The sequence below is a fragment of the Lepidochelys kempii genome, chromosome 20 (assembly GCF_965140265.1).
Source record: "Lepidochelys kempii isolate rLepKem1 chromosome 20, rLepKem1.hap2, whole genome shotgun sequence".
NCBI lineage: Eukaryota > Metazoa > Chordata > Testudines > Cheloniidae > Lepidochelys > Lepidochelys kempii.
In genome coordinates, this window is record NC_133275.1 from 23,972,207 (window position 1) to 23,995,769 (window position 23,563).

Below are 23,563 nucleotides of genomic sequence, written 5' to 3' on the forward strand. Positions count from 1 at the left end.
AGTAATGCGAACCACAGGAAAATATACAGAAGGAGCAAATCCACCCCCTACTGAACTTTTAAAGCCAGGGAATGGGTAATTTAGAGCCAGGGAGAAGGTAATTTCCCTGGTGAATGGTCCCCATCCCTAATTTTCCTAAATTGCTCCAATTCTGTTGACAGGATTCAATTTACTGAGGACTTTCATGGGTTTGGAAATTGTTTCCAGCGTCTGAGAAATGTGATCATGCTGTGTCTGCTCTGTGGTATTTTGATGCTATGTTGTGATCTCCCAGTGCCATAGTGTGACAACACAACAATGCTTTGACACACTGTCAAAATGACATTTTGCACAAGCATGAGCAGTGGCAGCTTTGATGCCATTTTGACACACTAGTGACATGTCACCCACAGCGTGAGGGTGTTTTGAGACGTCAGCGTGCTGCCTGGTGGAGTGATGACGTTTCAAAGGCACTGTCACCTCCCGTCACCTTTTGACTCCACATGACGGCCATCGGGTTAAGACATGAAGTTTTCAACATATCATCTTCGCATCTTGTGGCACAACGCTGCTCGGAGGCAAGGCCCCCTTTTGCCAGGACGAGTTTGACATCATACGATGATATTATAATGCACCATCTGTGCATGGCAATGCTGATATTTTGACATCACCATCACTACATGGTGCAAAGGGGTTCTGATGCCACACTTGGTCATTTTGAAGCCTGTGGCATTGGAATAACATCTTGACTTTTTAATGCAGCCTTGTGCGTACCCTAATGACAGGTGAATGCCCCATCACGGCGTGGGGGGGGATGTCATTTTCACGCCTCGCTACGCTGACCTGGCAACGCTTCACAATGGCGTCATCATAAAACACCAAGGGGGCCGGCAGCGGGATCTTGCAGGCTCCCCCGCGGACTGGGAGAGCCTGGCGTGGCCAGGGCGCGCGGGCACGGGAACACACCGTGATGACCCCTGACAACCTCACCGCTGGGCCTTGTGATGTCACTGGATGACATCATGGGCCCTGACACTGCCACGTGCCTTATGACATCACGGTGGTGGGGGGGGGGAAACCCCGCCCCACTTTGGAAACCCGCCCTAGTGTTGGGGGCAGGGGGCTCCCCGTTTTAGCCCCTCCCCCTCCCCCCATTGGGTGCCCCCGGTGCCCCGCTTCTTTTCATTGGCCCGTCCGCCCACCAATCACCGGGGAGCGCTGTAAGCCCCGCCCACCGAGCCTGGGCCCTTCTTAATCCTGGGGCAACGGCCAGGCCCTCACTCGAGCGCGAGCAGCCTCCGAGTCATCGACTGTATCACCCCCCCCCCCCCCGCCCGGCCGCCTTCCTCTCAGGGGCGCGGCCCCTCCGGCGCCCATCCCCCGCAGCCATTTTGTGTGGAGGGGGAATTAGAGTAGGACCCACCTGAACTGTCCCTCCCCGCGGCCCGGTCTCGGAGCCCCGCGGAGGCCGCTTCCCTTCAGGCTCCGACGCGCCGGGCTCGGGTGGAGCCGCCGGTCATCGGCCGCGGCGGTGCCGGATTTTTGGAGGGTATCGATTAGTCGGTGGGGGGAGGGGGGTCCGCTCGGGGCGGTTGTTGTTGTTGTTGCCGGGTTTCCTGGTCGCCACGACTACCGTGGCTATGGCGCCCTCCGTGTTCCCTCACCGGGGCAACTGTTGCTACCCACCTCGGCTGCGGGCGGGGCCGAAGGGGGAGAGAGGGAGGCCCCTGGGCTGATTGGACGGAGCTGACCGCTCCATTGGGTACCCTGGCTGTCAATCTTCGCCCTGCTCGCTCTGATTGGCTGGAGGCCCTGCTACTCCTTTGACGTCGCTTTTCCAATCCTGGTTGTAATTGGTCTGATTCGCTTGGAGCGTGCTGATTGGCTTCTCTCCACGTCCGTCTCCACGTTGATTGGGCAGTTCCTCCGTCGGTTTCGGGGGGGGGGTTGAGGAGGCGGGTTGGGATTGGCCAGTCAGGGCGTTGGCTGGTTGCGATTGGCTAGAGCCGCCTTCAGTCAGTTGGAGGGGAAGCGACAGCTGAGCCCTGTAGAGCCGCGCCCCAGCGTGGGAGAAACGCGCAAGCGGGCTCTGCCCTGGGGGATGATGGGAAATGTAGTTCTTGGCTAGCAGAGGCCAGGGGTTGCCCCCCTGTCTCTGCTGTGGCTGGAGGGGACAAGGAGCACCGCCTGTCTCAAACCTGTGACGTCACTGCGCTGGGTGTGACGTCACCCTTTGCCTCGAAACCCCAGCGATGCCACGCCTCGTGAGGCAGTGATGTCACTGGTGATGAGCCCTGGGTGCTCCGGGGCACGGCACAGGCGGGATCCCGACCTGCCTGGCCCTCGTGCCGTCACTCGTGCTGGTGCCTGGGGGCTGCTCTCCGGCTGTATTGCCTGGGGACCGTCTCGCGCTTCCTTTGCACCCGCACAAAGGACTGAATAAACAAAGGCCGGACAGTGGACGCTCAGCTTCTCCGCAGCCATCGCTGCACCGTTTCCCTGTTAGGCTCTGTGCTGCCACCCGTCGCCATCGCCCGAGTGCCTGACCACAGTCCAGTGGTGTTTTCTCTGCACTCATTTATTTTTTAAAAATCATGAGAACTGAGATCTTGGAGCATGAGATAGCAGCCTCCAGAAAGCATGACGGGAGGGATGATCCAGCCCAGTTCCTCCCCTGGGAATGGCAGGTCCTATGTACCAATGTGCTTTAGCCAGGCCCAGAGGGACCCTTCTCTTGTCTTCACATAAATTTTTGTTTCTGAGCCTGTGTAATCCCCTGCCTGTTGGATGAAACTGACAAAGAAGGAAACCTGTTTCTTAGATTCCCAAGATCCCTGAATTGATACTTTAGGTCTAGCATTCAGATAAAAATCTATCATAGTTACCAAATTCATGCAGCTTGGGTTGTGCTTTCCAAGGGCTCAGAGCACTCAAGCAGCAGGTGTGAAACTTCCTGCTATCACAGGTTCAAATCCCCGTAGGGACAGCTCCAGCCTTCAATTTAAATTGAGTTGCTGGGTCAGACTTTCTCTGTTATGATGGTGTAAATCAGGAGTGACTCCTGTGAAGTTGATGCAGCTATGCTAGGATGAGGTCTGCACTTCTTGTGGAATACGCTTTTAAAAATAGACTCCTCGGTGGATGTCAGAGGCCTGAGGGCACTTGCGGTAGGGTTTGGGGAGGGGGAGCGTTTGCCCCAAAGCTGTTGCTGTGCGAAATGCATATGAACCTGAGGGAAGGGAAGTGGCACTCATAGCTTTGTCTCATTTATCTCCAGAGAAGAATAAGAAACGTCAAAAGAGACATGGTGGCAGTGTTCCTCCCCAGCACAGGGGGCGTCCCCCCCCCCCCAAGGAGAGCATGGACTGTGGCTGAGTTTGGAAATATGAGTTGTTATCTGGCAGGGCAGGAGGGGCTCCAGCTGGGGTTATCTCTGCGCCGCAGGCTGGCATTTTCCGCACAGCCCACGGCCTCTCACATCGGAGGAGGAAGGATATAATTGAAAGGAGATAAGCAAAGGTCACTGTTGCTCCTGCTGTCTGGGGTGATGCAAGAGCGCTCTGCACTGGGTGATGAGCTTGTGGGGAAAGCTCTGAAGGAATGAGATTGCTGGGGAGAATCAGGAGAGCTGGGTGGTGCTCCAACAGCTACATGTGTTCCTGCCCCACTGCCTACGGTGCCCCCTGCTGGCGGAGGCTGGTATTGGAGTAGCTGTGAGCGCCGCACAACCAGCTTTCCCTATAGGGAATGTAGTGTCTGCCATCCACAAAGTCTAGAGGAAACGCTAGATCCCCATAACAACTCCAGGGATGGAGAGGCCAAAGCAGACAGACAAGACTCCTGGGTCTGTCCCCAGCTCTACTGCTGACTGCCTATGACAGCTCAGGAGAGTCCCTGACCCTCTCTGTGCCTCAGTTTCTCCCCATGGCAAAATGGGGGTAATGGTCCTCACAAGGGGTGGGAAAAGCCAGTCCAAGGGAGCAGGGCCCTCAGGAGCTTCCAACCTTCCCAGCAGCGTCACATGGGCAGCTCTGACCCCTGGCCTTGTTGGCTGGGGGAACAACAGAGGGGTTTGAATGGATGCTCCATGCATGGAGAGGGTTTGCATTTGTGTGTGTGTGAGAGAGAGAGAGAGAGAGCACACAGAGAGCCACTGGCTCACCGCCGACGTCTGTCCTTCCGCCTTGGGCACAGCGATAACCAGGAAAAGGTTATCAGCGTCTCGCTCCCTGGCACCCAGGCCTGATGTCCCCAGCTCCAACGGAAAGGTCTCTGTGTGCCACTCGAGTGACTCGGCCAGCTAATTGGAGAGATAGCACCAGAGCCAAAGGCCACCCTTTGTGTGGTTATTCCGAGGGGCTCCTCAGCAGGGAGGGGGTGGGATGTATAAAGGGGGCCGCAGTGGGGCTCAGGAGGCAGCTGTGAGCTCTTCTGGCCTTGGCGTCCATCTCGCCACCCCAAGCAGCCATGCAGAAGCTCCTTCTGGCTCTGGCTTTTGGGTTGCTGTTCTCGGAGCTGAGGCTGGGGGCTGAGGGCCGGAACCCACCCTACGGCGTCAAGCTGTGTGGGAGGGAGTTCATTCGGGCTGTCATCTTCACCTGTGGGGGCTCCCGCTGGAGACGGACAGGTGAGAAGGGCGGTTGTGGGGGAGCGTGCATGGCTGCTGGGTACTCAATGGGAGCGGAGCGGGGTCTGCTGGTTGGAATGGGAGTGGGAGCTGAGGATCAGGACTCTACTCCTGGCTCTGGAAGAGAAGTGGTGTGCGTGAGGCGGGGGGGAATTGGGAGTCAGGACTCCTGGGTTCTATTCTTGGCTCTACCACTGACTTGCAGCATGACTTTTTGTCAGCTCACTCCCCCGCTCTGTGCCTCAGTTTCCCAATGTGTAAAACAAGGATCAGTGTACCTACCTTGCCTCCCCAGAGGTGGGGATTGTGAGACTTAATTCAATGTTGGTGAAGTGTGCTGCGGCTTTGGAGGGGGGTTCCACGGGTACAATCCAGGAGTGACTGAGTGTCTGCTCCCCCCAGGTGGGGTGTGACTCGCTGCTCGGTTCTTAGGAGCAGCCCGGGGAGCCCGTGTCACCCAGAAGGGCAGATCTAGGGTCCCACATTTATCCCCCTCCAGCAGCTCTCAGAGCAGATTTGCTCCCATGACAAGTCAGAAGCCAATGGCAATTTCCCCCCCTGGGAAATTTGCCGGCACTTCCTGCCTCATGGCCCGCCAGCTGGGGGGATCTGTGATGGGGCGTACAAACCCCGTGCGGCCGGGAATAGGTTCCCACGCTGCATTGGCTCAGTCAGCCCTGCCCCGCTACACCCGCAGTGAGTGTCAGCCCTGGAGGGGAAGGGGCTAAAAGGGGGGAGCTTATCCCTACCGCTCGCTCCTTGAAAGAAGCTGGGCTCAGGCCAGAGGTTGCAGCCTGCCAGTGTCTAGTCCGGTTGTGGGGCTAGTGTTTGATTTGCTACCTAGGACTTGTCTGTTGTTCCCACTGCAGGTGCTAGACTGAGCCCTTGCTTCTGTTCCTGGCTCGGCCACCCGCCCTGCTGGGTGGACCTTGGGCATGTCCCTTCCCCTCACTGTACCTCAGTTTCCCCATCTGTAGAATGAGGCTTTGATCTGTTCAGAGAGCAAGATCTTCAGGGCAGGGACTGTCTCTCCCCTTGTGTCTGTGCAGCACCTGGCACAATGGGGACCCTGCTCTTGGCTGGGGAGGAGCCAGGGTTTTGTGCGGCATTTAGTGTGATGGGGGCCCCTTGTCTCAGGTGTGGGGGGTTGGTCTGTGCAGCTCCTGGTGCAGTGGAGACACTGACCTTGCTTGGGGGGAGGGCGTATTGTCAGGGAGATGCCCACATGAAGGGTGATCAGGAAGGGGTGTCTGTCCAGTCACTGGGGTGGGGGGCCCCGATCTCCCTAAGGAGGGGGGTGTCTGTGAAGTGACTGGTGTGATGGGAGGCCCCGATGTCTGTGTCCGTGCCGTGCTTGGCGAGATAAGGCATCTAGGTTTTACTTTTGCGCACCATACTGCTTAGGGAGTGACCTATTGGCAGGGTCTCTTGGGTCTTTAGGAGAGAGGCTTGCATGTCAGAACGAGAAGGCAGAGAGACCAAGATAATGTCAGATGGGAGCACTGTGTGGCTACCTCTGCAGGCTGGAATCAGAACAGCTCGTCTGTGTGTCATAGGCCCTATGTTGCTAACAGCAAGAGGGAGATTTTCCCTTCAAGTCAAGCGGAGAGGTCAGTGCTCCTGGAGCAGGAGAAACTGAGTTCTAGCCTTGCTGTCGACAGGAAATTGTGACCTCTGTTCTCTATGCATTAACCCCTTCCCTCCCACTTCCCTGTCTCCTCCTCCGCTGCAGGTGACCTCGATATCCTGAGCAGCCCCCTTGCAGGGGAAGACTCCGCAGAAGCCGCCTCCAGCGAGTGGGATGCCAGCCACCTGCCCGGGACACTGCCCCACCAAGAGCTCTCCTCCGACTACCACGAGAGGTGGAGAGGCAAACCGGGCCGCGGCCTCACCGAAGCAAGCTGGCCTCTGGAGCGCGTCGTCCGGGACGTCATGGCAGGGCTGAGCACCTCGTGCTGCAAGTGGGGATGCAGCAAGAGCGAGATCAGCTCCCTGTGCTAGAGACGGGGGGCTGGGGCACAGGGGGAGGGGGCAGGGTTCAGCACACGGCACCGCATGTTGGCACTAGGTCTTCAGCTGGCATCAGGGCAGCTCTGATTAGCACCGGCGGAGGATCTGGCCCTGGGATCACAGCTGCAAGTAGAAACCCACAGTTAAGAGCCCTGCAGTTGCTCAGCTCCCTGGGAGCTCTATCCGAGTGAGGACTGCAGGGAACGGGCCGTGGAAATGTATGTGACTTCAGATGGGGTAATATAATGCTGGGGGTGGCCCCTGGAAGGGGGCAGTGGTGGACTCCAGGGTTCTGGGGCAAATGGAGATGGGCGGCTGAGTTTTGATTTGGACATGAATAAGGAACCAGATGACAAATCTCGCCCTGCCCTTCCCCTTCCAGTTGTGGTGTCTTCCCCCCCCCCCCCCCAATGTTGCCTCTTCTTGCGCTGGTATTCAGGGTTAAATAAAAGATCAAAAGAAATTAACTGTGTGAGAGGGACTCTGGGATCAGGGCATGGGGCTGCACATTCCCACACCCTGGAAAATCGGAGCGATTTAGCAGGGGCTGGACCTTCCGCAGAGCGCCTCCTGCTGGTGCTGGAGTAGCCAGGAGCTCCCCTCCAGTCGGCACATCTCCCCCGCTCCCTGTCCCGCCCCCTGTTGGGAGAAGCCAGGACTGCAATGGCTGTGAGCTACCCTCCCACAGCTGGCACATCTGCCCTGCTCCCTGCAGCACCCCCTGCTGAGACTGGAGCTCCCCACACAGCCAGCTCTCCTCCTCCCATCCTGTAGGGCCTGTTGCTGGGAGAAGCCGGGCGTGGACTAGCTGGAGCCGCAGCTATGTCCCATGGCCCTTCCTGGGAAAGCCCCTGGGCTGAGAATTCCCGTCAGGTTCTGCCTTACTTCCCTGTGGCATCATGTTTTATGGTGAATTCCAGGAATGATTCTCCTCTTACCCGCGCTTCCAGTCCGTCCCCAGCGATCGATGCATAACAGCAACGGTTGGGCAAGCCTGGTAAACACCACTAGCAAGGGACTCTCTTAAAACCCTGCATGTGTTCTCTGTTTGTCCAGCCCCTAACAGAGCAGGGTCCTGGTCTATGACAGGGGTGCCTAGGCCTGATACACCCCCTAAATCCCCCAGGAGCCAAGTGACCATGGACGGGCTCACAGAAAAGAGGTTTTCAAAGGGGTTCAAAAAATCCCTTTCAAAAGAGGTTTAGCAAAGGGCTTTTCAAGAGGAGTCGACACAGCTCCAGGGGCAGGACCCCATGGCTCCGATTCTCTGGCTGGTGGGCTGCAGGCTGGATAGTCAGCCTTCAAATCTGTGGGGCTGGTCAACTGTCACTCTGCAGCTGGTGGAGTCAGTTAGCTTAGGGCTAACCACTAGACCCCAATCCCCTCCCCGTGCTGGGAATAGAACCTAGGAGGGCTGGGGCCCGGCCCCCCTGCTCTAACTGCTAGACCCCACTCTCCATCAGAGCTGGGAATAAAAACCATAAGTCATGACTCCCAGCCCTCCCCCTCCCCTGCTCTACCCACTTGACCCCACTCCCCTCCCAGAGCTGGGGATAAAACCCAGAAGTCCTGACTTTCTTCCTTTGCTTGCACGTCTCCTTGCACTGGAATCTCCTTAATGAGGGATATTATTAGATGCACGTTAGTACATTGTGTGGCACTGAACAAAGAATGTTACTTAGTGTTTGTGACGAAGCGGGACTGTTCTTAATGTTTCCTCTGAATTGTGTGGGGGTGCCTCAGTTTCCCCTAGGCAGTTCTTAAGTATCTAGGGGGTGGGATAAGGGTGTATGATCACTGCAGAGCCCTAGAGGGCAGGTGTGTGCAGGGGTCTGGACACAGACAATGGCCGACACCCTGTTTCCTGGCCACTGATGGCCTGGGCCCTTCCCCCCTGCAAGGTGAGAGCTAAAGGGTTGGAGAACAAAGGAATCCGGTGACCTCCTGGCCCGGGAAAGGGACAAAGCCCAGAGGAGGAGGGGCTGGAGGGAGTTTCAGTTTGGAGCTGGCTGGGCACATGGAGTGAAGGACAGACATGGTTGTCTGGCTCACTGCCCCCCAGAATGGACCCGGCTGAGGGGTCCTGTTCTCTGTACCTACAAGCTCTGTGTTAGACCATGTCCCTGTCGTCTAATAAACCTTCTGTTTTACTGGCTGGCTGAGAGTCCCGTCTGACTGCGGAGTTGGGGGGCAGGACCCTCTGGCTTCCCCAGGACCCCGGCTGGGCAGACTCGCTGTGGGAAGCGCACGGAGGGGCAGAGGAGGCTGAATGCTCCGAGGTCAGACCCAGGAAGGTGGAAGCTGTGTGAGCTGTGTGTCCTGCAGACAGGCTGCTCACAGAAAGGCGACTACCCCAGAGTCCTGCCTGGCTTCATGGGGAGCAGTTCCAGAGCATCGCCCGGGGACCCCGTGACAGTGTTTGGTACAGGAAACAAGAGTTCTGGAGTGAACAGTTCTCCATGTTGCTGTGGGAGAGAGTATGGGCTTGTGGTTAGAGCAAGGGGCGTGTGGGTCCGGACCCCTGGGCGCTGGGAGAGGAGTATGCTGTAGATTAAGAGGGGACAGGAAGCAGGACTGGTGGACTCTGTTCCTGGCTGTGAGAGGGGAATGTGAACTAGTGGTTAGAGCAGCGGCAGAGAACTGAAAACCAGGACTCCTGGGCGTTATGCCTATTGCTGGGTGGGGAGCGAGGTCTGGTGGTTAGAGCAGGGCTGACTCCATGGTCTAGTGGCAAAGAAAAGAAGTGGGTAAACTAAACTCCGTCAGCCCCAGATAGGCAGGGGGTCCGGCTCTGTCTACCCCCGTTTACTCTCCACGAGGCTCCTGGGGCGGCCGGAAGCCGGGAGTTCTGGCTTCTCGCCCTGGCTCTGACCGGCACATGGTTAAAGCAACAGCCTGGGGGATCCCCCGCTCCGCGGCGCGCTGGGCGGCGCTTGGCTTCTCCGCCCTGCCTGCGCCCCCCGCGCCGCAGAGACACCAACCCAGCAGCGCCCCCGCCTTCCGGCGCTAGCTCGGGGGGACGTGCGCCCCGAAGAGCCACCCGGGCGACGCTGCAGACTTTCGGAAACTCTGACGGGGGGCTTGTTCCGGTGTCTCGGCAGCTGGCTGCGTGTGTGTCCGTCCCCTGTACAGCTTGCTCAGCGAGTGTGCAACCCAGCGCTTCCTGCTTCGGGCTCTTCCCTCTTCCCTCGCCGCCGGCCGCTTTGGCCCAGGGCGAGCGCTGGGCGGCCCCCGAGGCAGGCGGCGGGGACCGTGGGAGCCCCTGGCGTGTGGCCTGATTTGGCAACCGCTTCCTTTCCCAGCTGTTCCTCTGTTCCTTTGTCCTCTTACCAGGGGAGCTCGGCCACAGCCTCCAACTTTAAGCCAAGTATGTGACTGGGGTTGCCAAGTACCTTGTGGAGGGGATTGTGGGACAGTGTTGGCTGACGGGTAAGGATGGAAGGAGGGGGGGTTACTGGGCTAAGGTGATGGGGCCCAGCTGTTCCAGATGTGTGGGGGGGGGGCTCTGCATTTCCTCCCCCCCCCCGGGGGGCAGGGAGGGCTGCAGTGAAAGGGGAGTCTCAAAGGGTGGTCCGCGGAAGATCTCTGGATGTTCATTTGTTCAGGTCGTGCTATGGAGTGGGTGGAGAGGAGGTGAGCAGGGGAGAAGCACAAAGAAGCGCTTGACACAAGCTCTACTGAGCCCAAGAGTCAGGACTCCTGGGTTGAATTCCCAGCTCTGGGAGGGGAGTTTGGGCTCATGGTTAGAGGAGCGGTGGCTGGGAGCCAAGATGCTAGGGTTTTACCCCTGGCATGAGAAGGGGAGTCATGTTTACTGGTTTGGGGCGGGGCTGCTGGGAATCAGGTCTCCTGGGTTCTATTCCCAGTTCTGTGAGTCAGAATTACTGGGTTCTATCCATGGAACAAGGGGGGGAGTGGGATCTAGTGGTTAGAGCAAGCAGGGAGGGCTGGAAGTCAGCTGTCCGGTCCTATTCCCAGATCTCGGAGGGAAGATGGAATTAGTGGTTCGAGGCGCAGCAGACTGAGAGTCAGAATTTCTGCATTTTACCCCTGGCTCAAGGAGGGGAGTGGGATCTAGTGGCTAGATCGGGGCAGGGGGGCAGGCTGGAAATCGGGGTAATAAAGACAATGACAATTGAAGTCAAGGTTAGTTTTTGCTACGAGACCAGACTGATCCAAAAGCTTAGCAGGATTCCAAACCATCAGCTTGCACATTTGTATGGGTAAGGAGAGCATCCGAGAGGGAAATCCTGGCCCTAGAGGAGCCAATAGGCATTCTGCCCAAGAAATTTACAACCTTCTAGCTTTGGGGCTGGAGCCGATTAGGGGTCAGGAAGGACCTTTCCTATGGGCTGGTGATCCCCGCCCTGTGGGGTTCTGGGACAGCAGGTGCCAGGCACTGCTGCGTGGGCTAGATGGACCTTGGTGCTGATCCAGTCCGGCCTTTCCTATGTGCTGTCTGCGCATGAGAGCGAACTGAGGCCATGAAGAGGTGCAAGTCGGAGCTCCAGTGCATCACCACATCACTGGTTTCCCATCAGTCTCCCCGCTTTCTCATTTTGTTTTGTTTTGTTTTGTTCTGCTCTTTTATTTACTATTTTTTTTGCTTTTGACATTTAGATCTCACCTCAGTGTTAGAGCTTTATCCTGCCACCCGTCACTGTGGACTCTGGGCACCTCCTGTGTTAAACCCACGGCCATAGCATGGCCTGAGCGGATTTCATGGTGTCTTTCCGGCCCTTCCCCTTTTTGGGGGTCAAATTAATGCCTGGGGTGTAGTTTGTGGGCTCGATTTTTATTCATTTCCTTTAGTTGTTGGTGGCAGTTTTAGGATGCTTTGTCTCCTCTGGTATTTCCTTCCCCACCTTCCTGTGAGAAGACTCTATGGATAACAGGGAAGCTTTTGCCCCCTGAGATGCTTATGAACTGAGTGGAGAAAACACTGATTTGTTTATTTCATTGGTGCCTATTTAACTCAAATGCCCGAGGAGTGGTTAGGAGCAAAACTATCTGGGTTAAACCCTGCAATTAAACAATAACAATGACTAATAACTCCCTAGCTTTTATTTAGTGCTCTTCATCCCAATTAACATGGCACACATTAATGGATGAAAATCGGGTTACGTGATAGTTCTCAAAGTGTAAGTGGAGACTCAGCATCAAGCAGGTCTGTTTCTAGTGGAGTCCAGCCGGGATCTGCTCTTGGCCCTGCTATGCTACTTAACATTGTTATTAACGATATGGAAGAAAAGAAAACAAAACCATCCCTGATAAAGTTTGACCGCCGCACAGAAATTGGGGGAATGGTAAATAACAGAGAGGATGGGGTCACTGGTTCAGGGCAGTCTGGATTGGTTGGTAAACTGAGGAAGCAAGCAATCTGCATTTTGAAATGGCCCAATGTAGCTGTTACATTTCAAAACAGAGAATGTCGGCCGTGCTTACAGGATGGGGACTCTCTCCTGGGAAGCTGGGACTCTGGAAAGATTTGGGGGTCATGGCAGAAAACCAGCTGGACAGAAGCTCCCAGCGCAAAGCTGGGGCCAAAAGGGCTAGTGGGATCCGGGGATGTATAAACAGGAATCTGGATTCAAGAAGGATGTTGATAAATCAGAGAGGGGTCAGAGAAGAGCCACGAGAATGATTGAAGGGTTAGAAAACTTGCCTGGTAGTGAGAGACTCAGGGAGCTCAATCTATTCAGCTCAACAAAGAGAAGGTTAAGGGGTGACTTGATCCCAATCTGTAAATACCTATAAATTTTTGATAACAGGCTCTTCTATCTAGCAGCCCAAGGTCTAACAAGAGCCAATGATGTTGAAGCTAGACCAATTCAGGCTGGCAGTAAGGCATTGTTTTTTTTTAACAGCGAGGGGGATTGATCACTGGAACAACTTACCCAGAGTCGTGGTGGCTTCTCCATCGTGGACAAGTTTACAGTCAGGACTGGATGTGTTTCTAAAGGCTCTGCTCTGGGAATTATTGTGGGGCACATTCTCTGGCCTGTGTTAGCCAGGAGGCCAGACCAGATGACCACAACGGTCCCGTCTGGCCTTGTGATCTACGACTCAGGAGCTCTCCAAGCACTTCACATAGGATCACCAGCCCTCTTTTACAGATGGGGACATTGTAAATTAGAGGCAGAGGGAGCTCCCAGTCTGCATTTCTGAGACCTCCCAGTGACTCCCGGCAAAACCAGAGGGGCCCAGACCTGCTGCACTATGGTGGTTACCAGCATACACACCCTTGCTCCTTGCTTGCCAGGTTGCTGACCAGCTATCTCTGCTTCCCATGCGGGGCTGGCACCATGAGGAAGAGATGGAAGGGAGCATGGCTCCTGCTGCTGGCACTGAAGACCTTTGGGTTTCAGGAAGGTGAGAGCTCAATTTCAATTTCCCAGGACACCCAAGTCCTGGTTCCGATTTCATTTACACTGGGGTAAATCAGGAGTGACTCCTAAAGAGTCTATTGCCACGCATGGATGGAAAGCCAGTCGGGGTGCCGTCAGAATCAGACCCCTGCTCTGTCTGAGGCTCAGTCCCCGGCCCCTTACCCACCAGGCTGCAACTGCCCCCCAGTGGACCACAACAGCCCCACCCCGGCTCCCTGCAGCACAGACCCCCCTCCTTGTCCCATGTTGGGCTCAGCACTGACTGAAGGGAGGGAGCCCCCCCCTGCTCTCTACAGCACAGGACCCCAGGCACCACACCCAGGTCAGCACTGTTGGAGGGGAGAGAGCCCCCTGGCGAGCCCCCCCTCCCACTCCCTGCGACACCCTGACTTTCCCATCCAGCAGGCCTGGCTCTGCCCAGCATGAGCGGATGGAAACCCAGTGAAAGAGGATCTAGGTTACCCCCACGGACAGACACCCTCTCCCCTCCCCCCCCGGCCACCGACACTCGGATTGCTAGCGCCCTGCGGTTTATAACTGTTTGACTTGGTGGCACGTGTGCTGGGGGAGATGTTGACAGAGGCTTCGGGCATGGAGATGCGGCTGCTGCAGACAGACAGACAGACAGAGGAAGGCTCCGTCAGCCCCTCCCCCCTGGCCCCTCACCCCCCGAGCCCTAGACCTGCTGCACTCAGCAGGAAGCACTGAGCTAGGTTAAGGCAGGGGATGGGGCATCTTAATGGAGACGGAGTGACAGCACAGCCCTCTGCAAGTCCATGCTCAGGAGAGGGGCTCAGGACTCCTGGGTTCTATTCCCAGCTCTGGGGGGAGAGCGGGAGCTAGTGGATTACAGCAGGGGGGCACTGGGAGTCAGGACTCCTGGGTTCTATTCCCGACTCTGGGTGGGGGAGGAGAAGGGTCTAGGTGGCAGGCTGCTGGGTGTGATCCAGCACTTAGGCCCAGGACCCCTGGGGCCAGTCACGCTCAGGCTGGATAGAAGCGTCCAAGCCCCCGGCCTCCCCAGACAGCTGCAGGTTGATATGTGCTTGGGTGCAGGTGACCCAGAGGAACCCACAGGGCTGGAGTGTTACCAGGTGGGCCCCAGAGGGGGCATGAATTGCACATGGCCCAGCAGGTCCGGCTCTGAGGCTATCACCACCTACACCCTCCACTACCAGAGCCTGAAGTTGTGAGTATAACCCCCTGCCTGGGGGAGGGAGCCCAGGATCCCACCCACTGCTCAGGTGCCCAGAACAGCTCCCCAGCTCTGGGAGGGGAGTGGAGTGCAGTGGCTAGAGCAGGGGTCGGCAGCCTTTCAGAAGTGGTGTGCCGAGTCTTCGTTCATTCACTCTAATTTAAGGTTTCGCGTGCCACTCATACATTTTAACGTTTTTAGAAGGTCTCTTTCTAAGTCTATAATCTATACCTACACTATTGTTGTGTGTAAAGTAAATAAGGTTTTTAAAATGTTTAAGAAGATTCTTTTAAAATTACACTAAAATGCAGAGCCCCCCAGAGCGGTGGCCAGGACCCGGGCAGTGTGAGTGCCATTGAACATCAGCTTGCAGGCCTCCTTTGGCACCCGTGCCGTAGGTTGCCTACCCCTGGGCTAGAGCATGAGCTGGGAGCCGGGACTCCTGGGTTCTATTCCCGGCTCTGGGAGGGGTGTGGGGTCTAGAGGTGAGAGCAGTGGGAGGTCTGGGAACCAGGATTCCCGGGTTGTATTCTAGCTCTGCCCTGTTGTATGCTCCGACTCATCAGTTTCTTCCCTGGGTTCATCCGCCAGCAAACGCAACCAGACGCAGAGTTCCCAGGCCCCCGCCGGACAGAGCTGGGTGGTGATTGGAAGAAGCAACCTGACACGCAATGAGAACTATGCCGTATGGGTGGAGGCTGGTGACGGGACCCAGATCACACCAAGGCTAACTCTGACCCTGCACGAAATAGGTGACCCAGCGCCAGGCAGCAGCCCAGCTCCTCACCGGCCCTAGGAGTGAATGGTGGGGGTGGGGGATTGGGAGATGGGGGCTAGGCTGTTGGGCCCCATTGGGAATTTGTGTGGATTTCATCTCGAGGCTTTCCACTTAAAATCCTCTAGAACTGGGCCAGCTGTTTCATAGAAAGCCTGGGTACAGTGATTAGATTGGGTGTGGGTGAGGCTGGGAGCCAGGACTCCTGGGTTCTATCCCAGTTGTGGGAGGGGAGTGGGGTTCAGTGGTTAGGCCTGGGAGCCAGGACTTTTGGCTCCTACTTTCCCTTCATTCACTGTGTTGGTTCCAGTGAAGCCGGATCCCCCTGTACTGAGCCTAGAGGACGTGACCCCTGTGGTCACCATGAGCTGGACAAACCCCCAGTGGCCTGAGCATTTCTCCCGGGATCTGGCCTGCCACCTTCGCTACCGGGTATCTGGGACCACCAACTGGACCAGGGTGAGTCTGCGTGACAGGATTGCAAAATGTGCTTGGGGCGGGGAGGGGGGGGTTGAAAGACAGGGCTTCCTCTGGGATAGCAGCCTACTACTGCTGCTAGATAATAGAGCTCCTCCTTCAGCTCAAGTAATGGAGGACTGCATTCTGGTGCTACAGAGTCCTGGGTTCAAATCCTGCTCATAACAAATAGCAGGGCCTGTTACACCTTCTGCTGACAGGGGGCAGCTGTAGAATGAAAGATGCTGATTCCTAGTTACGTTCAGGCCCATCTACTCCTTAAATTGGGATGACCTGGCCACCACAGAATTCCTCCTACACCGGGGCCTTGCTGGCTAGGGTGGAGCCGGCATACAGGCCAAAGGTCACTGTGTCTTAATCATCTGGGCTGAACGGCTCAGGGGTCTACCAATGGAGCATTAGACCCTGCTCCGCTTCCAGAGCTGGGGATAGAACCCAGCAGTCCTGACTCCCATCCCCTCTGCTCTAACCACTGGACCCCGCTCCCCTCCCAGCCCTCCCTCCTGCGAGATGGGTCCCCAGAGCCCTGCGGCTCCATCTCTCTCTGTGCCGTTCTCCCTGGCAGGTTCATGAGGGGGATGTTGAGCCCAACCACTACGAGTTCTCCAGCCTGGAGCCTTTCACGGCCTACGAGGTGCAGGCCCGCTGCATCCCTGAGGACGGGAAGGGCTTCTGGAGCGACTGGAGCCCGTCCCAGACCTTCCAGTCTCCCGAGGCTGGTACGTATGGGCCTGAGCTAGCCAGAGCAAAACGCCTGCCTTGCCGGGGAGGGTCACATGTGGTGTAGTCAGTTAAGGCGGCAACAGTCAGGACTCCTGGGTTCTATTCCCAGCTGTGGGGTGGAAGGGGGGGGGGGTCAGGGGGCTGGAAGTCAAGACTCTGGGGTTCAGTTCCCAGCTCTGGGAGGGGAGTGGGGTCTAGTAATAGGGGAGAAGATGAAAAAACTGGGTGCCAGGATTCCTGGGTTCTATTCCCAGCCCTGGAAAAGGTCTCCCTGCAATGCTAAATGCAGAGGCCTGTTCTGCCCCGGGCAGTCAGGGGAACACCCCTCTTGGGAAAGGGGCCCAGTGCTTTCCTGGCTCCGGAGAGCTGCTGTGTGCCCTGTACACCCTCCCTGCCCTGGAGCGACCCCAGTTTCTTCTCTGATGCCACGGCCCCTCTCTGTTGCCCTTAGCCCCGCTGGGCCTGGTGGACGTGTGGCAAGTGGCCAGCCCTGCTGAGTCCGGAGAGCCCAGCCTGCTGCTGCTGTGGAAGGTGAGACCCACCTGGGCCCATCATTGCAGGGTTGAGGTTCCCCGGCGCTACCCCCCCGAGAGGCCCCCGTGCTTAGATCGCTGCAAACCAGGAAACAAAGGGGTACAGTACAGCAGGAGTCTTCCCATCGGTGCTGGAGGTCCCAGCCGATTGGATAAGCTCCGCTGTCATGACTGGGGTGTGCCCCCCGGTGCCCTGGCCAAATTCCGATTGGCTTTCCCTCCTGGACACGCCCGTAGCCTCCACTTCCTGTCCTAAACTGATGCACAGTGTGTCCACGCAGCTGCTAAGCAGCGGCCACGTTCCACCCCAGAGGTGGTTGCATTGCAGGGGTGGCCCAGGTTATTCCCAGGCAACGGGGGCCCTAGCGATGTCAAGCACAAGGGGCGGCCCCATCTGGAGGGCGGGGTGGGGCAGGGGGAGGGGATGGGATACTCATCCATTTGCGTTAACCCTTCGCTGGGTTCCCTACCAGCCGCTCAATTCCGAAGCAGCCAGGGGAGTCATTCGCAGCTACAGCCTGGCCTTCCGGACGGGCAGCGACGGCGCCGAGAGCCCCCTGGAGTCCCCCTGCTGCAACGCGAGCCTCCCCGCCAGAACCACCCACGTCTGGATCTCGGCAAACAACCACGTCGGGCGGACACAGCCTGCCAACCTCAGCTTGGAGCGGCAGGGTACGACCCCGTGGGGGCCTGACCGCACTGGGCCCGTGTCCCATTCCCTAACCACCGAGCCAGACTCTCCCCTGCCGCAGAATCAGATGGGAGCTGGCATCCCCTAGAGGGGAAAGGCCCCGTGCCCCATTCCCTGCTCCCCCTGCACCGAGCCAGCCAGTCCCACACCCTGGGGCCAGATGGGAGCCGGCGCTCCCTAGAGGGGAAAGCCCCCATTCCTTGCCCCCCCCCAAGCCAGCCAGTCCCCCCACGCTGGGCTGGATCCGGGATGGCGCCCCCTAGAGGGGAAAGGCCCCAAGTTCCATTCCCTGCCCTCCCTGAGCTGGCCCCTTCCCTGCCATGGGGTAAGATGGGAGCTGGCGCCCCCTAGAGGGGAAAGACCCTATGCCCGATTCCCTGCCCCTCCCCTGCCCCCCCAAGCCAGCCAGTCCCCCCACGCTGGGCTGGATCTGGGATGGCGCCCCCTAGAGGGGAAAGGCCCGGAGCCCCATTCCCTGCCTGCCCCCCCCCCCCCGAGCCAGCCAGTCCCCCCACCCTGGGTTGAATCAGGGCCAGTGCCCCCTAGAAGGGAAAGGCCCCGAGTCCCATTCCTGCAGCATCCCTAAGCTGGTGCAGGGGGGACCCAGAGAACGACTACCCTAGGGGGAGCTGCGCCCAGTGATGGATCCTGTGGATTCTCCCAGATCTGTCTGCCCCGGCAGGGGTCCAGGCTGTGGCCATGCATGGGCAGGATCTCCGCGTTACCTGGGAGCCCAGCAAGGACCCACTGGAAGGGGAGCCCACGGAGTACCTGGTGGAGTGGGCCAAGGAGTGCAGCAGCTCAAAGGCGGCATCCCTGGGCTGGGTGCGCAGGGCAGCGGGCGTTCACAGTGCCCTGCTGACAGGTATGGGGAGAGCCTGGCCACGGAGGCCCCTGCATGCCACAGCATGGGGCCAGGGGGCTGCTTCACCCTGTCCCACGCCTGACACTCTGCTGGGAAAACTCAGAGCCTGAGCAACGGTCAGGCCCTTTGCACGTGTGAGTGAGGTCTAGTGGTTAGAGCGGGGGGGCTGGGAGTCAGGACTCCTGGGTTCTATCTTTGGCTGTGGGTGGGGAGTGGGGTCTAGTGGGTTAAAGGAGCGATAGGACAGGAGTCAAGGCTCCTGGGGTCTAGTCCCAGCTCTGGAAATGGGGAGTGGGGTCTAGTGGTTAGAGCGGGGGGAGGGCTGAGAGTCATAACGCCTGGGCTCTATCCTGGGCCCTTGCACAAAATAGCTGGGTGCCTCAGTTTCCCCATTTGTAAGATGCGCCTCGGAGTCCTGCTGCACCGAGGACGGGGAGGGGAGGCTGGGGCTGTGGGGCTTGGTTGTGAGGTGTCCGAGAAGGGCTGGGAATTTCTACTTTGTGCTTCTAAGCCAGGACTCGGCAGCGACCGCTCAGATTGGCAGCTCCCCCTGGGAACTGACCCTGTCTCCCTTCGCTCCCCTGCCCCAGGTGACTTCAGGCCACGGGTGCCGTATCAGGTCCGCGTGTACGGGCTGTACCCCGGGGGCTTTGGTGCATCGGCCCCTGTCCGAGCCTACACCCAGGAAGGAGGTAGGTGCGCAGCCCCCGTCCCACCCCGATGGGCCCACGCTGGGAGCTAAGGAAGGTGGGATGGGTACTGCTGGCTTCACTCACAGCCCATCCCCTCTTCACTCTCCCCAGTGCCGTCGGCAGGGCCCCAGGGCCTGCAGGATCGTAGCATCTCCAAGGAGGCGTCTGTCATCTCCTGGGAGGCGATCCCCCTAGCGCAGCGCAATGGGCACATCACCCACTACACCCTCTACCTCGCCGCGCCCACGGGGAGCCCACAGACCTACCAGCCCAGTAAGTGCCTATCCGTGGGGCATGGGGCCCTCCCCAGGGATCCGGGGTGCTGTGGGAACAGGCTTCACCCCAGCAGCATGGGCCTCTGGTGGGAGCTGAGCTGATATCTCAGGTGGGGCAGCAGCTGGAGTTGGACCTGGGGGTCTCCGAGCTAAAGGAGTTGCTCCCTCTGCTAGCAGCGGTAGTGAGACTTTTATCCTCTATGTAGGCTGGCCACTAGAGGGGGTGCTAGTGGAGACAGGAGCCGAGGCTTGGGAGTGGAGGAGGGGCACTAGCCTTGGACAGGAAGGGAAGCTGTCCCTTCCCCTGCTATCTGACCCGGGAGGGGCGGGGCTGGGGGCAATGGGAATACGGAGACCTCAGGCCTCCCAGCTCACGCATCTCTCATCCCTTGTGCAGTCGCTGCTACAGAGACAAGCTACAACCTCTCAGGCCTGGAGCCTGGCACCTCCTACCAGCTCTGGATGACGGGCTCCACCTCGGCTGGGGAAGGAAACGCCAGCTCCATCCACCTCTTCCACACCCCAGGTGGGGGCTGCCAGCTGCTGGGGGCTTGTGGGCTCAGCAGGGTCCGGCGGGGCGGAGCTGGGACGGGAGCCCCTAGAACTGCAAGAAGCGGGGTGCTTTCCCCCCACTGTGGGAAGAGGGGGTGCTGTGCTGCAGGATGTGGGCTCAGCAGGGGGCGCTTTCCCCCCAAGACTCAGGGGATCAGCTACGGTGTCCCAGTTTCAGTTCAGCCTCCCATGCAGTTGCAGCCAGATGCGGGATTCTCCTTCACCTCCCGTGTACAACAAGCTGTGTAGCTGTTCCTCACCTGCCACGCCTCACCCCAGAGGCAGGTGCATCTCAGCACCGGGCGAGGGATCCCTGTGTAAACAGCTGCCATGCCCCACCCCAGAGATGGCTGCATCTCAGTGCTGGCAGAGCAATCCCCATGCACTGGTGCTGTGTTCCACCCCAGAGGTGGCTGCCTTTCAGTGCAACCGCCCCCCTCCATACCTAGCTATTTGCTTAACGCTTTGGGATTGTCAGAGGAAGGGATCCAGGAGGTTACAGAAGCCTTGTCCTGCCCTGCTGGGCCTTCCTCTCACTCTATGCCCCTGTAACGTGGCCGGGGGAGGGCGTGGGTGTGCGTGGCATAGATCCTGTTGCAGAGTGGTGCTGCGTTAGGTCTGGGTGGGCCCTGCCCTCTCTGGGCCGCGTGGGGCTCTCCCCTCCAGCTGGGGGGGCATGTTGGGATTCAGGGACAGAGGCACTCAGGCTTTCTCCCAACCCTGCTCCCTCTCCCTGCAGATTCCCGCTGGGAGGCTGTCCTGGCTTCCCTCCTGGCGGTGGGATTCCTCCTCTTCCTGGCCTGTGTCCTGGGAGCTGTCCTGCATGTGCAGTAAGAATGCCAGGCAGTCGGTGGGGGCGGGGAGCGGGCCCCCACGCAGGGTCCTAGGTCATCCTGGACGGGGCTTTTAAGCCGTAGGGAGCCCTCGCCGTGTCGTGCTCAGTGGTGGCTGGGACACACAGACAGAGCCAGGCAACATCTTTCAGCGGAAACATTTTTGGTGAAAAACGGAGAGTCAGCAGTGCCAGCAAGTTGGGCAAATCCGGGTCTGGTTGCCAAGTTGCGCATCGGAAAAGCAACCCCCCCCCCCCAAATTCCATGTCGAAATAGTTCCATATTGTCCCGGCTCCAAGCAACTTTGGGTTTGGAAACGTCCTGCCGCGTCGGTTTTCGCAAACAGAGAAACGTTCCCAGGACGCGTGAAAGGCGAGCGCAAGGTGTCGATTCGCCCCGAATGAGGCTTTCCCACCCACAGTGGTGGGGTCTGGTCTTTGCCATTCGCTGACACTGTTGAAAAAACCTCAGGTCTGGTTTTCGGGGGTTTTTTTGGAATTGCCAGAGAGCCGAACACCCCAGGATTTGGCTCAGCCCTGCACCCAGAGAGGTGGATACTCCTGCTCTAGCATTAGCGAGCGGAGTCGGTTCAGCTATAGACGCCCTCCAGCTTTTAGATCTAGTGGCTCTGGGTTCAATCCCGAGTACCCACAACCCACCCCCGTCCCCCAGCGGTGGAAGGACACGCTCCCAGCACCAAGGGGGGCTGGGGTCTTCCTTAACCCTCTCTGTTCTGTAGTATCTGAGTCCCTGGGATCGGACGAGTCAGAGCCACGGAACTGTGGGCTGAGAGCCACCAAATTCGTTTCACCCAATGGCCATTGGGCGACACTGGCTCCAAACTAGTGCCCTAGAGGCTCCCAGTTTGGTGGGGAGGGGAGATGAGGGAGCTAGTTAGAGGGTGAGACAGCGGAGGGAATAAATTTAAATGGGGTGCCTGAGAGAGCGATGGGGGAAGGCATCTCTGGTGGGTCTAATTTATGCAAACAAGGTAACGCATTGATCTAATTTATGCAAATGAGGCACAATGTGGATCTCATTTATGCAAATGAGGTGTTGCATATTTATCAAGTCTGCAGCTCAAGGCGTGCCATGATTTGCATAACACCTCAAGGGGGCTGGCCCTCCATAGCCAGGCAGTCTCCCTACCCCTCACCCCAGGTGTTAAAAAAACCCTTCCTCTCTCTCACCCACAGGCTGCTGGACCTGTGCCACAAGGTGCTGCCCAGCTGGTGCTGGGAGAAGGTCCCGGATGCCACCCACAGCAGGATTATGCTGCATGAGGTGAACAGGGTGAGATGGGGGGCCCAGGCTAGGATGCGTGACCCGCCCTTGTCCTCTGCAGTAGGGCCAAGGGAGGCAGATCAGATAAGCCAGGCCTGGACAATCAGGGGTTTGGGAGTGGGGTCTAGTGGTTAGAGTGGGGGGCCAGGCTGGGAGTCAGGACTCCTGGGTTCTATCCACAGCTATGGGAGGGGAGTGGGGTCTAGTGGTTAGAGCGGGGGGGTCGGGGAATCAGGACTCCTGGGTTCCATGCCCAGCTCTGGCAGGGAGCTCCTTGTCGCTAGGGAGTGAGATGGCTGCTCTCATGATCTGTTTCCTCCAGGATCCCCACAGCTACAGGGGGCCTTTGGTGCGGAACCTGGACGCGGAGGAGACCCCCATCACCGAGCTTGATATCGGGGAACCAGCGGAGAACGTGAACCAGGGCTACTCAACTCTGCCCCAGCTGGAGTCTCCTCTGCCTGCCCTGCCCCACAGCGGGGGGGCTGACGACTGGACCGGGAGCAAGCCCAGGACAGAGGAGCTGGTGCCAAGCAGCCCCACCCTGGAGGAGACGTGGGGAGACAAAGCCCCGGTCATTTCTGGCTACGAGAAACATTTCATGCCCACCCCGGAGGAGGTGCTGGGACTGGCCTGAGGGATGCGGCTGGGCGAGAACCACCAGCGCCACACAGCACTGCCCTAGGCACTGGGGGGACCCAGCCAGGAGTGCCTGGCTCGAGGGGCCAAAGACTGGGACATGGGCTCTTTCCCCTGTAGGGGGCGCCGGCTGCAAGCTCAGGTTGGGGCGCTCTTTGGGGCAGGGAATGGGACACAGAGATTTTCCCCTGTTAGTGGTGCAGGCTCTGATCCAGCCTTAATTCTGCAGCGACCGAATTGCCCCTGCCTGGTGGACTGAGTTTGCTGGTATACTGCGTCCCTCCTAGACAACCTTCCCGACAGGCTGCCTTAGCAGACACGCCAAAGACCGAATGGCCCATGGAGACAGAGTTCCTCTCCGGACTCCCAGCCCCCTCTGCTCTAACCACTACGCACGCTACTCCTCTTCTGGAGCTGGGGATAGAGCTCAGGAGTCCTGACTCCCAGCCAGGGGCGGCTCTAGCAAGTTCCCCCCCGGCCCCCCAAGCAGTCGCCGTGGGACACGGACTGCCGCCCCATTCTAATTGCCGCCCCGAGCACCAGCTTCGAGAGCTGGTGCCTGGAGCCAGCCCCTGCTCCCAGCCCCCTCCTCCCAGAGCCTGTGACAGACCCAGACTCTGCCCCTCTAATTGTCAGCAGCCCGTCACCCTGGTATCAGGCCCCCCGCAGGTTCCCTCCTCCACAGGCCAGCTTTCTCCCCACTCTCGAGCCCCGCTCGAGCTCGGAGCTGCACACCATGCAGTTGTATGGCATTTTTTTTTACTTGTACACGGTTTTTTTAACCTTCGCTCCCTGTCTCTCATTGCCACAAACAAAGCAGCGACTTTCCTGTCTGGACCTCAAAGGGGCTGTCACATGGTGACTGGGCCCTTCATGGCAGGGCAGGGTCAGGAGCCCCTGTGACCCGCTGCCTCCCGCCTGGTGGTCAGAGGCTGCCAGGGAAGCTGCAGAAAGCGGCAAGCTCACCGCAGGAGTAGGGGTGGCTGGCAGCCGGCCTGGAGAGCCAGTGCCGGGGGGCTGTCGG

At 58.5% G+C, this 23,563-nt stretch overlaps 3 protein-coding genes across 15 annotated transcripts in view; 2 read left to right on the forward strand and 1 right to left on the reverse strand.

Annotated features, from left to right (window-relative positions):
- RFX1 (regulatory factor X1) overlaps positions 1-1,683 on the reverse strand; it is a 49,350-nt gene extending 47,667 nt beyond the window's left edge. For 2 of the 4 annotated variants that reach the window (XM_073318835.1, XM_073318832.1), the window contains exon 1: positions 1,403-1,683. The gene's annotated coding sequence lies outside the window, so the exon portion shown is untranslated. The remainder of the gene's footprint in view (positions 1-1,402) is intronic. The other 2 variants (XM_073318834.1, XM_073318836.1) reach the window with 2 other exon arrangements.
- Positions 1,310-7,426, forward strand: RLN3 (relaxin 3). The gene is made up of 2 exons (XM_073318844.1): positions 1,310-4,606; positions 6,339-7,426. Exons 1-2 carry the CDS (start codon positions 4,447-4,449, stop codon positions 6,605-6,607), a joined length of 429 nt encoding a protein of 142 aa, XP_073174945.1. The 5' UTR covers positions 1,310-4,446; the 3' UTR covers positions 6,608-7,426.
- A 2,068-nt stretch (positions 7,427-9,494) lies between these two features.
- On the forward strand, positions 9,495-23,326 carry IL27RA (interleukin 27 receptor subunit alpha). Of its 10 annotated transcripts, none has more exons than XM_073318119.1 (15): positions 9,496-9,983; positions 12,879-12,988; positions 14,062-14,194; positions 14,792-14,952; positions 15,286-15,434; positions 16,018-16,171; positions 16,627-16,706; positions 17,182-17,380; positions 18,064-18,264; positions 18,855-18,956; positions 19,068-19,229; positions 19,629-19,757; positions 20,523-20,613; positions 21,813-21,909; positions 22,223-23,326. In XM_073318119.1, exons 2-15 carry the CDS (start codon positions 12,922-12,924, stop codon positions 22,535-22,537), a joined length of 2,040 nt encoding a protein of 679 aa, XP_073174220.1. In that variant the 5' UTR covers positions 9,496-9,983; positions 12,879-12,921; the 3' UTR covers positions 22,538-23,326. The 10 variants fall into 10 exon arrangements, with proteins under 10 accessions (XP_073174223.1, XP_073174224.1, XP_073174220.1 ...); XM_073318118.1 differs by having other exon boundaries at positions 9,497-10,045; positions 12,484-12,988; XM_073318117.1 differs by having other exon boundaries at positions 9,497-9,983; positions 12,484-12,988.
- The last annotated feature ends 237 nt before the right edge of the window (positions 23,327-23,563 follow it).